The 12,879-nt window shown below is 32.0% G+C and overlaps 1 protein-coding gene across 2 annotated transcripts in view; it reads left to right on the top strand.

Moving 5' to 3' along the window:
- The window catches only part of Bsg25D (blastoderm-specific gene 25D), a 70,787-nt gene extending 60,520 nt beyond the window's left edge, over positions 1-10,267 (top strand). For both annotated transcript variants that reach the window (XM_076394402.1, XM_076394403.1), the window contains exons 11-19: positions 1,550-1,697; positions 6,139-6,208; positions 7,164-7,348; positions 7,406-7,580; positions 7,640-7,753; positions 7,807-8,090; positions 8,151-8,491; positions 8,698-8,835; positions 8,897-10,267. In XM_076394402.1, the coding sequence (XP_076250517.1) occupies positions 1,550-1,697; positions 6,139-6,208; positions 7,164-7,348; positions 7,406-7,580; positions 7,640-7,753; positions 7,807-8,090; positions 8,151-8,491; positions 8,698-8,835; positions 8,897-9,135 (1,694 nt within the window). In that variant the 3' untranslated portion in view covers positions 9,136-10,267. The remainder of the gene's footprint in view (positions 1-1,549; positions 1,698-6,138; positions 6,209-7,163; positions 7,349-7,405; positions 7,581-7,639; positions 7,754-7,806; positions 8,091-8,150; positions 8,492-8,697; positions 8,836-8,896) is intronic.
- Positions 10,268-12,879: the final 2,612 nt, after the last annotated feature.

Consider the following 12,879-nt stretch of genomic DNA (forward strand, 5'->3'; position numbering starts at 1 on the left):
TAATCGAAATATTACCTATTATTGCCATAAAAACAGTCAAAGTTATATCACTATTTATCATTCACATTTTTCATCTTTTTACTCTATTACATTAACAATCTTGAAAAACATCGTTTCAAAATGCTGTTCTATTAATATACAATATATTGTTATTTACAAGCAAACTACCAAAAAAATCATAAAACTATATATATTACATATAAATCAATGTAAGCATAAATTGGGTACATTTTTGTCAAGATCGCGGGTAAGACGACAGAGCCAGAACGTTAAAAATAAGTCGAATGAAATTAATAGAACCAAAAATAGTAACTAAAAGTACACGACTGAAACAGTCGATAATAACAAAATCAGTCGGACCGAAAACATTTGACTGAAACAGTCACTGGTAAAAAAAGTAAAATCAGTCGAACCAAAAATAGCGACTGAAACAGTCGATAGCAAAAAGTAGTCAATTACTAAACAGTCGATAGTTCCCAACACTAATTATGTATTTCTGTAAATAATTAATATGTGTACAGCTTTGCAGATAATGCATATTTTTGTCCATACACTATTTTCTTCCAAGAATGCTGAATAAATCTTTTGAGATGATTTATGAATATGTCAATAAGTGATGATCAGAAAACATTACAACATCAAATAATTCAAAACTTTGTAATTCATGCCTTAGAGGTGAATTACAATAAAAATAACATCTGGAAGTTTGGAGTAGCAGCACTAGTAAAGAAAGTGATGATTTTATTATTTTTGCGAACTGGGACAATTAGCAGCCATTAAAAATTTAGTTTAGTTTGGTTTTGACATACAACAGAATTCTAATCTAAATAAAATAATTAACCAAAAATGTTTTACTATAGTTTATGGGTTAGAGTTATAACCTCTTATCACGATTGCTTTCAAGAATTTTCCATACGTCTGACAACTGGACGACTTTGACAAGCTCATTCGTTTACGTCTTCGAACTAATCAAACAGCATTGTGTCTCTTTTTAGCCTAGAATAGAATGTGAAAGAAAATATTGTCTGATTCTAAAACGAATTTACAAATTGCGACAGGCGATACATTAAACATCTTGATGACGTATGTACAGAAAAACTTTGAATAGACTATACATCTAATTCTCCCTCAAAAAAACTCTGTCTATTGGTGAAAACCCCATAAAAATTTAACTTAACTTGTACAAATTTTTCTCAAGCAAAAAATGAGAATACATTTCTGATCTAATGAAATTAAAAAAAATTGATCAGAAATAGCAGGAGAACCAAACATATTGTTACTTAATATTTGTTTAGAGAGTTACTTAACAAATTGAATGTGCCATTTAAATTTCTATAATAAAATGTAGACTATTTCTAACCAGATAGCTGATCGGTATTTCAAATATTAGATGCTCGATACAAAAACATGTTTTAAGTATTTTTATATCGTCAATCGACTGTTACGCACATTTTCTCTGTATGGTTGTTGTTAGTTAATTCCATCTATATTTACATATCTATTCCGCATAGGATATTAAATATTTAATGAAACGTTTTACTTTTTGCAGCTGATGGTAGTCCGCGCCTTGGCAAACTGCGCAAGTTTTACAAGTCCAGGACGCCGGAGAACTTGGAGGTGCCGTTCACGTCCAGCGAAAGTGGATTCGACACCGAACCCGAATCTTTATCGACGTGTGAAAACGAAGAAATCAACAGGTAAAACTCGCGATGAAACTTTGTAATAAATAAAATTCGAGGCTTCAGCGCCTGGCACTGTAGCCCAGTTAGAACGGCAAGGTCGCACGGAAACCGTAAAAATCAATCGATTTGTTCCAATAGTAGGAATGTCCGGCACAAAGTAATTTATTAGAAACTCTCTATTACCACCTAGTGGTTGGTGTAGCTCAATCTGGTTGAATGGAGAATAAGCGAAAGTGGATCGAAATATTTCAAATAAACGTAATTCTTGTGGATACACGATAATTTTTGTTACTTATAATAATACAACTTCGTTATTTGAAAGGTTGGTCCTAATTTGTGATGATTTTATTAATTACATCTTACATTAGATATGCTTAGTACAATCTTAATTTATTATTACTGTTCTGTTATATTTGCATTAATACACAAGCAAGGCGAGTGCGGGATTAATACATCAGCTTGTATTTCCTAAATTAAAATAAACGAATCTACTTAAGCTAAACTTAAAAATACACTTTTAGTTTAGTGTATAAACAAGTTCCTGTGGTTTATTCGCTTCAATCTTCTGATTTCCTGCGTGTTGTCCAGCAGCTACATTGCTTTCACGTTGCTGTGATTTAGCAATCTTGTTTCATGTTTTAAGGTGGAATCTTGGATCAGTTCTTGTATCCATTTGATTTCGAGGTCATGGTGTAGCTCTTCGTTGATTACGCAGTGACAAGAATCGGTAATTAATCGTAGAACTTTGTTTTGGGTGCGTTGGATTACTAGTCGGTTGATGTCTTAGTACAACTCCATATTTACACCCTATGAATCCAAATTGGCTTTATGATTAACTTATAAACCAATCTTTTTGATTTTAGGCCAAGTTGAGAGAATCTTCCGACTAACTTCAGTACAGTTGCTTGACTTTGAGTTTAATCTGCTCTGATTTTTGTCTAACATGATGTTTCCAAATTAACCTACCATCGAGATATATTTCGAGGTATTTGTCTGATTCTGCTTAAGGAATCGCGCATCCGTGAAGTGATATAATTAGGTTTTTGTCATTTCACCGCAACCCAAAAGTAACATGGACAGATTTGGAGCTATTAAGCTGTAGATTCCATTTGTAGATCTCGTTGACCGTACTTTTTCTACAGCCTTAGACAGATGTACATATTTTTCTATTAGAATTGTGTCGTCGACAAATATTCCAAGTACTGTTTCTTTTTTGGTTGGGATATCAGCAGTATAGAGCAGATATAGGATTGCTCCCAAGGCACTATCCTGTAGAACTTCAGCCGAAATAGGTTTAAGTATTGAGAATGGTCCTTCATGCAAAACTCTACATTTCCTTTCGAAAATATATGATTCCAGCAGTAGAGGGTAATTTCGCTGTAGCAATTTGCTCATTTTGTATATTAATCCTGAATGCCATATCCGGTCAAAAGCTTGTATTGTCCATGAATATTGCAGGGCAGTATTTCTTTTCTTCGAGTGCCTTTTTAACAACTGTTGTCACTCTCTGCACTTGGTCAATTGTCGAGTAATGATTTCGAAATCCAATTTGTGATGATGATTGCAAAATACTCCAATCTAAAGTGGCTTTAAAATACTAAAATGGTAATTATTCGTCGAAACGATTCCAATACTCATCTATATCAAAGTAAACTTCGGTCTGATTTAAATAAATTAATATCAAACGTTCTATTTTAACAAAAATATATAAAATAATAACAAATGATAAAACACGAAATGATGCAACCTTGTGTCACGATTGCGAAACAATCTGTAAAGAACTGTTGGAGTTTTGCACTGTTTTTGTATAATATAACATTTATATCTGTTTAAATAATTTGCAAAGATTTCTTGAAAATGCTATGTCGTTCAAAGCATTCGAAAGCTTATTTTGTTATTTTTCTAACTACATGTTAAATTTTAAAATATTTTATTCGTGCTTTCGATTAGGTTTCTTTTCAACTAAAAAATTATTAGAAATATTGGTATAGATGCAAGGTCACAATCATCAACACGTTCTTGTTTTTGGTCAACGGTGGTTTGCTCACAGCTCGCACTTTGAATAAAGCTTTCTCTTAGTCAAATGTTCATACGATATAAAACCAACACGTCCTTTTGATATATTTGTAATGTTAGCTAACTCACGCAACTTTCGATCATTCAAAACGATTTTGAATGGATTTTTTTATGTTTTCTGGTGTTACCACCTCATTTGAACGTCCTCTGCGTTCTGCATCATCGGTGTCTCTACGGCCACGTTTGAAGTCATCAAACCAAAGTTTTATTGTTGTTTCTGATAGAGCGCAGTTCTTTATAACACTTTTCAAACCTCGCTTGAACGGTATTTTTTCCCATCAAGAAAGAATTTAAAATTAAAACACGAAATTGTTTTTGATCCATTGTTTTTAAAATAACAAAAGTAGTGTCACTCTTATTACAATAACTCACAAACTTATGAGTAGAATATCATGAACTTTTAATAGCTTTCTCTTGAAGGTGCACTAATACAGTGCATCTGCAATACGCAACAAATATTTCCAATAAAAACCCCAGCGACTTAACATTTAATAGTATCAATACCTAAATAAATGAATATTAAACATTCTGGTTTAACAGAAATATACACAAGAGAATAAAACATGATAAAAACACGAACTGACGCAACGTTGTGTCGAACTAGCAAAACATTTGATGAAGAACTGTTTTGCACTGATTTTATAAAGAGGAACATTTAGATTTTGATTTCTTCAATATTGAAAAAATTAATTATTTTATAATTTTTCTAAATTTGTTTAAAAATACTTTATTTATATTTTCGATTAGGTTTATTTTGAATTTAAAAATAATCAAAAAGCTAAGTATGTATTCAGTCGCTATACACACTAATACTACTCTATCCCACACTTGTTATTACTCAGAAGAATTATAACGCCCGAGAATCTCCGGTCTTAAGACTCGTTTTACAATCGAAGTAAGAAAAGCGCCCATTTACCATATAACCATAACGCGAATGTTCCTTTATCACCTACAGGGCAGATTACAGAACTTGTTTAAAAACAGTATTTCAAGAAAAACAGCAAAAAACGTACAAAACACTCTATCACAATTAACATAGACGCTCTAGTATTTCTTATACTTGCTTATCTATATTATATTTAACGGAAATATAACATTGACAAAATCTATTCGAAACATTTAGTTTACCCAAAACCGATATTACTTTCTTGCCAACCCCTCAATTACTCCAATTTAGGTAAACGCGTAGCCCCTTCGATGTTAGCCCTTTAATTAATGATAGCGATGAAATAAATAGAGTCCGAAATATAAACCTTAAAGTCACGGTATGTTAACTTATTTATGGATATATCACTAGTCAGGCTGATACCAGCAGATTTTTTTCTTTAAATAGGTTGTCGCACGTGCTCTACCAGAATCGTTTAGGAAATCACTTCCAAAAAAAGTCAGTAGTTACTTAAGCTTTTTTTGTTTGCGTGTAACCACTGTAAAAAATGGTGAACCACCAAAGTAGTGGAAAAATACAATTAATTCTTTAACAAATCTATTTTTACCATCCATTGATTTTCCCTAATGTTATCCAGAAATGTATAAGACAAACAAGATTAATATTGTATCTAAATTATTGTTTTCTCAGAAATTCTCTAACTGAAGACCCATTGGAACAAAAAAATATATGATTATTTTTTTAAATATCAAGTTCAAGGAAACAAAAAGTCATTTTCAGACGAAATATTTGGTGTGTTGTGAAAAGAATAGAAATATTAAAATAAATGATTTTGTTCAGTCAAGCGTAAAGGTCTAACACCTTGAGAACCTTAGTAATATGTCGCCGCAGTGACTGGTACATAATGGTCATAACTAACTGATCTTTAAACACTTTTAATTTTTTATCTACAACGCAGAACTTATTGAAATATTACAATACAATTTTTATATAAAATAATATCGTAGAATTATAAGGTATTAATGAATATCTACTACAAAACTCACTAAACGCTTAACAAAACGAAAGCATGCTGTACATAGTTTTATTAGAAGTTCTTTTGTTGTATCAGCAATGCACCCTCCTCATACAGATCAGGACTATTATAACCGTCTGGTTCATCTGTTAAAACATTTAAATTTGCAAAATTCTGAATGGTAATAAGCAATTTCATTTCGCACTTGTTTAAACCTTTTGAGCACAATTTACCATAATTGATTTTAATAAGTTTTATGTAGCCGAAATTATGTTGTTAACTGTTAGAGAAAAATTTTGAACACATCTTTAAGAAGTATTAATATATAAAAGGCTAAATTATTTCTGAAGTGAATTATGGTCTGGAACCCACCACCAAGAAAGTGTTCTTCGTTTTTTACAATGTAGGCACTAGTACAACAAAAAACAAAAATTACTTTAAAAACAGTACATTTTAATTTATACTTCTTTAAATTTCAGACTACAAGCTAAAGTGGCCTTTTTAGAACAAGTCCTCGTCCAAAACAACATACCAGTACCCACTTACGAGGTAAGTCTGGGCCTGGTGCAATATTAGTTCATCTCCGAACGTTTTGAACTAACATCATCTCACCAGGCTTAGCTAATGTTTATCGTATGGATATTGTTGAATATTTAACGTTTTTCACGTTGAACATTGCATGTTTCCATAAACACTTAGACTTCATTATGAGAAAATTGCATTCAGATCTGATACTGGATTATTTTACAATAGTTGGACAGTAATATATTTTTATTTATGGAATTGGTTTAGTTAATATTTATTTATTTATTAATTAATTTATTACATGATTGCACTACGAGCATGCTTTATTCCACTTTAATTTATTTATTTATTTATTTAATTATTTCGGAGAAGCTGGGCATTATAGCATTCAATCTCCCATCTCTATTAAGCAATCATACTAATGACAACTTGTACACTAACAATACTAATAATAAGCACATCGTTATTAACGTTAGCACGCGCGATTTGCTCTAGTGCTATCATTCCAAAGCTTCTCCATAAAAGACTTTTTTGTTAACGACCTTTTTGTATTGCTTTTGAATTTTTAATAAACTCAATTTGTATCTGGATGTTGTTTGTTTTATTTATATATTTTTGTGGAGAAGTTTTAATAGCCCCTTTATATAGTGCACGTGTTTTGATCAGTAGTTGTGTCATTTAAATTTTGGAATGTTTTCTGATGTTTATTAATTTACGTAAATAGATCTGGCGCATTCACCATGGGTTCATATATTATATATTTTATTTATAGTAAATTAACCTTTCACTTGCTAGCGCATTCGCCAAGTTTTTTTGTAAACATCCAAAATAATATCTTAGGCGATGATACTATGATCTATATAATTTATCATTATGATTAGAAAGAAATTAACTATATTCTTATGCAATATTCTTTATTAATCTGAGATATCTGGAGAATTATTGCTTATCTATTGGAACATTATTTTTCTATCAATAGGAAATTGGCAAAGGAATTGCCACAACCATGCAGCTAACAAACCGAGTCTATGAATTAGAAAAATCAATTAATGAAGCTAGAAAAGAATTGAAGGAGTTGGGTTGTTCAAAATGCGAAAGGCTGAGAAAGTTCTTCGAAAAGGTAACACACAAGCAAGAGAGCAACACCGATGACTCATTGGGCAGGTAATGATTGAAGACTTGACTGAGTTGATAGGATCTTAATTTGTTTTCTTTTTATAGCGATAAAAGCTTTATTGAACAAGGTTGTCAGACTGATTTTAGTATAGCCTATGTGGAAGACAAAGTGAGAAAACTAGAGGAGGAAAATCAGGAATTGAGTGCTAAATGTACAGAATTGGAGGACTGCGTTGAACTGTTAAGAAATGAATATGAAAAATGTGAAGATTATTGGCAGGTTGGTTACAAAATTTTAATGGTAGATAAATTTTATATATAATTATGATTTTATTTTAGACAAAGGTTGATGAAGAAAGACAGTTCTTTGAAGCCGAACAGAAAATTAGTGGTGAAAAATTAAATGAACTCTTGGATAAAATGAGAGAGTATGAAGAACAATACGCCAATCAAGTAAGAGCTAACATATTTCCAGAAACAGTGCAGATATATTTTTTTATCTATAGGATTTAATGGATAGTCGTTTACCTCCCATTGTGGAAACTGAAAATTTGGAGAAACAATTCACTGATTTAGAACAAGAATTTGAAGACTACAAAGCATACCATGAAAGTGAAATGTTTAAAAAAGAAGAGGAAATAAGTATTCTCAAGGAGAAGCTTTCCGAATTAGCAACGAGACAAGAGAAAATGCAAGAGATCGCTGTACAGGCGGATGCCGACGCTGAAGAACAAAGGATTATGCAAAAAATGCAGGGTTTCACCAGTTATGTCATAGAGAATACTTGCAGGTAATTCACACAAATATTCTAATAATAATCATCGGAATATTACAATAACCTGATTTATAGGTTTCCTGAAGACATGTTACCTCCTCAACCAACGTCGTTAGAGTTCCATCAGGCAAATTGGGACCGAGTTACTGTAAAGTCTGAAACTGAGACTTCTACAACAAGTTCATTACCACAAATGAACTGGACACTGTCCGTCAATAATCAAGGTCAGAGAGAGAGTACTTCTCTGAATCAACATCAACAACCTTCTACGTCTTCAAGTCAAAATTCGACACCATGCAGACCAAAGAGGACCAGAAAACACGATAAAAACCTCTACAAGAAGGCAAATCCTGAGAAGGAAACACGAAAAAATGATAATAGCCCTAATCAACCGCAACCCCAACAGAGTAAACCAGGTAAATATTAATACAAAATGTCCCAAAAGAAGGTTGCTATTGAAAAAATGTTGATTAATCATTAAAATAGATTTAAAATTATATTGTTGAAATATATACTTCAATACTAAAGTTTTTTTAACCAGAGTTTCCTTGCATTCAGCAGTAAGCTCAACAAAATTGCTTTTGAAATGTTTATGTCCCAATTACATTCTCTCATTTTTTAGGTGGTGAACAAAATGTAGTTCTGCCAATTAGTGTATTCAATAACCTCATGGGCAGAAAGAACTATTTGGAGCAACGAGTAAAACACCTACAGCACTGTATGAAGCAGCAGCAGTATCATAACGAGCAAACTCTACAATGTAAGACAATGAAGTATGATAGATTTTAGAATAATGATGGGAACTGTTTAATTTGTTGTAGATTACTGGCAACAGTTTCGATGCGAAAGGACCGATCTTCATGCCAAACTGAAACTGTGCCAAGAAACGCTGGATCAGCAAATGAAAATCTGCAACGAACAATTGGACAAGCTCCATAGGAACGATATGTTCGTCAAAGAATTGTATGTGGAGAACGCGTATTTGTTCGCGAACGTGGAAAGACTGGAAAAGCAGTGTAGGATGTTGGCGCAAGCAAATAATTGTTCCAGCTCAGTTTAAGCTAGTTTTGAATCTCATTTAGTACTATACATTTCGAATAATTTTTGTATATTAGCGATAGTATAAAATGAGTTTTTTCGTCATATTTAATAAAGCAGTTTTGATACATTCCAAAGGACAATCATTTTTACAACTTATCAAGCAAATGATGCCCGTAAGAATGTTTGTTATTTGGCCATGATTTTGGAGTAGTTTATAGGAAATGCAGTACAAATATTTTTGTATGTAGGGACGACTGAACTGTGTATCATTTGAGGTGTTGTTATTTTACATATATAAATATATAAAGGACGGTGAATGTAATCACCTTTATATATGTATCAACATTTATTAAAAAGGAAATGTTTATGTAATACAATTTAATATATTTCTTGTATTTTAACTAGTGCGAAATGCTATAAAAAGCAAGATGTTTGTGCAAGAGTTCTTGTAAATATCTACCCCCTTGCTATTAGGCAATAATTCACCATATCCTTGTTATTACATTAAAATAACAATTACGATAAAAATATAGGCTCTATATTGTTAGGATCTAGCCCCCTTCAAGCCTCTTTTATCACCATAACATCATTTATTTTAAAATGGTTGTTTTAGTAATTACGTTCTGCCAGTGAAAACGTTTTAGCTTTTAGGCATAAGCTGAAACAGCAGATCAATGTAGTTTATAGAGAAAGTTAACTTATTTAGATTTTTATATAACTCAATTCTTATGGTTTAGTTAAGTTTATTTTTGAGTTATTTACGTTTAAGTTAGAGATTATGTCACTTTTTTATACGATTACTATATATAAATATCTTGCTTTTTGTATAGTTTCAGTTAATTTTCATGTAATTTAGAAACAGAAATTATCAACTCAATATATATGATATATATTTAATGATAAGAATGCCATTTTTCCAAAGATTATTAACAATTTATATAGATCTTGATAGGGTACTTGTGTACTTATTGTTTATCACTTTGTTTGTTACACTTGTATTTGATTGTTGGTCGATAAGCTTGTTTTCTGATTGGTTTAATTTTTCAATCGATCTATTGTGAGAGTTACTAAATTGTTATAGTATTATATAATTGAGGACAAGTGTCATATTGATTAAAATAATAAAAATTGTTTTTCTTTCCTTAAATAAATGAGTTTTATTTTATTTTAAAAATCAAACATAGCTTTGATTTAGTATATTGCCCTTAATTTTATGATCTTTGTATCTTGATCTCTGTAGTTCGGTCTTAATCTTTATAGAGTCAAGACGCGGTTTTCCCTTGTAGAAAACAATTCTCTAGAAATATAACAAAAACGAGTCTCAAAGAGTTCCCAGGTACGGGTTACGGCAATACGGTCAACCTAAAGTGAACTGAATACGCGCCACGAAAAACAGAAAGTTCCATATTTCGCCCTTATAATAATCGGATAGTGAATATAAGAATTCTTGTAAAAATACATTACAAATATCAAACAAAATGGATACAATTTCACTGATAAATGAAAACAATGTATTAATAGCAACTAATCGTTAAAGCAAATACTGTTTGAACTAAGTAATGAGCTATGGATTGCAGCTATGCTAGGTCCAACACAAGACATCGAGGAGACACCAAGAAATTTAAGAGAAGAGTATTTTATGGACGAAGACGAACTAGAATGTGAAGTAGGTGGACAACCCTAATCGAAAGAAGTGAAGAATAAAAAGATAAAGAAGTCCGAGACACCTTCCCTGATAGTAAGAAAACATCACTGAAATATTGTACGGAACATAAAAAAATGAAGCAAGAAGATAAAATTCATCTGCCTCCCCCGATTAATTTAAGCGATATTGGTAATTTTAATCTATTTAGAACACAAATAAAGGAAATAGCCACTAACCGAATACAATACAAAGCTCTGTCAAACAATGAGATTTACGTTACTTGTACAAATGAAACAAAATAGAGACGGCACGTACGTACATACAGAGTATTTATTAGGGAACTGCTGTCAATAACAAAGATGATATTAAATGCGAAGTAGAGACTCATGGACACGAAATCGCGACCGTTACGCCTTTGATGAAAGAAAAAACGATAAACTCAAATGGCGAAAAACTTATTAAGGCCTTCCCGCTGTTTTACGTTAATTTAATACAAAATGTTAACAATAAAGCCATTTATGATGTAAAATATCTTTATATATGTAAAATAAAAGTAGAATCCCCGAAAAAAAAAGTATTCCCCAATAGACAAACTGCCAACAGCTTGGGCATACTAAAAACTTTTGAAGTAGGGAACCTAGATGTGTGAAGCGTGCTGGTAAACATCACACAAATCAATGTAGGAAGCAACGCAATAGCGTAGCAACATGTACATTATGCAACGAAAAAGGACACCCTGCCAGTTATAAAGGGTGTGTAGTGTACCAGATGAAAATAAAAGAACTTCAGCCAAATAAAAAGACAGATGTACAACGATTAAGACAACTCGACAACGCAAAAAACTCTGCACAGCCATCTGCAATTGAAAATAAAAAACTAGGAGAAACAGCACTTCGAACGGCAAAAAATATATACAACAAAAAAATTAGCGATAAACAAGTTAAAGTAAGAAAGCAGGAAACTGTAACCAACGAGCCAACCATCGTCAACCTGATGAAATTGCTCAGTGAATTTCAGACTGAAATACGACAAAATTCAGTTAGTTAGCAAACAGGATAGAAAAATCTCAAAACAGGTTAAAGAAAAAATTCGTTCTTAAGAATTATAATATGGAACGCAAAAGGGCTAAATCGGTGAGCCCGGATAGATATATAAATAAATACATTAAATACGGGGTTATGATGCATACTGGACAGTACAGCCTAGTGAACGTACTCGATGCGGAACAGCTCTAATAATAAAACAAAATATACAGCATTTCCAACAATACTAGATAAAAAAAGAAGAAATACATGAATAGAAATACATAGGAGCTATATATTGTTCACCAAGATACAAAATAACACAACAATACAGAGATTTATTTTTAAAATTAGGCCCAAGGTTTATTATTGGAGATTACTTTAATATTAAACACACAGTCTGGGGTTCACGATTAATACCTGGAAGAGGAAACGAATTACTCGCACCAATAAATATTACTAATTGTAACTATTAGGCATGGACCCACTTACTGGCTCACCGACAGTAATAAAGTACCAGACTTACTAGACTTTTACATTTCAAAAGGCATCTCATCAAATCAAGTACAAACCGAGAGCTTGTGCGAACTCTCATCTGATCACACTCTAGTAGTGTTTATAGTAGGCGCGACAATTCTGAAAAAAAAAACAAAGAAGCCTAATCTTACTAACACATTCACTAACTGGGACACGTTTAGATTTATAATACAGGAACAAATCAGTTTAAACTTAAGACTCATAAGTATAGACGATCTGGAGCTGCAAACCCGAAATATTATTTAACAAATTCGGTCTGCTGCAAAAGAAGCTATCCCGACGTCAAGAGAGAAATCAGAATATGAGGAAAATTACGCCTTCCCAAATGTATTTCAGCTTTTATATTTTGATGGGGTGTAGTATCCAGTAGGCATCAACCTCGAATTTTAATGTAATTTTTTTTTAAATGAGCCTCCAATATGAGAGCTATAGCTATGTGATTTGTTCTCAGAAATAGTTCTAATGTCATATCCCGCTGATTTAGCTCATTTGCGTTCCACGTTATAATTCTTATAAGAACGAATTAATTATTTTTGTATCTCTTTGCCTTGTTTTGGAA

Source organism: Rhynchophorus ferrugineus, unplaced genomic scaffold (genome assembly GCF_030347505.1).
Source record: "Rhynchophorus ferrugineus isolate W39M unplaced genomic scaffold, kcgeb_rfMv2 rfM2, whole genome shotgun sequence".
NCBI lineage: Eukaryota > Metazoa > Arthropoda > Insecta > Coleoptera > Curculionidae > Rhynchophorus > Rhynchophorus ferrugineus.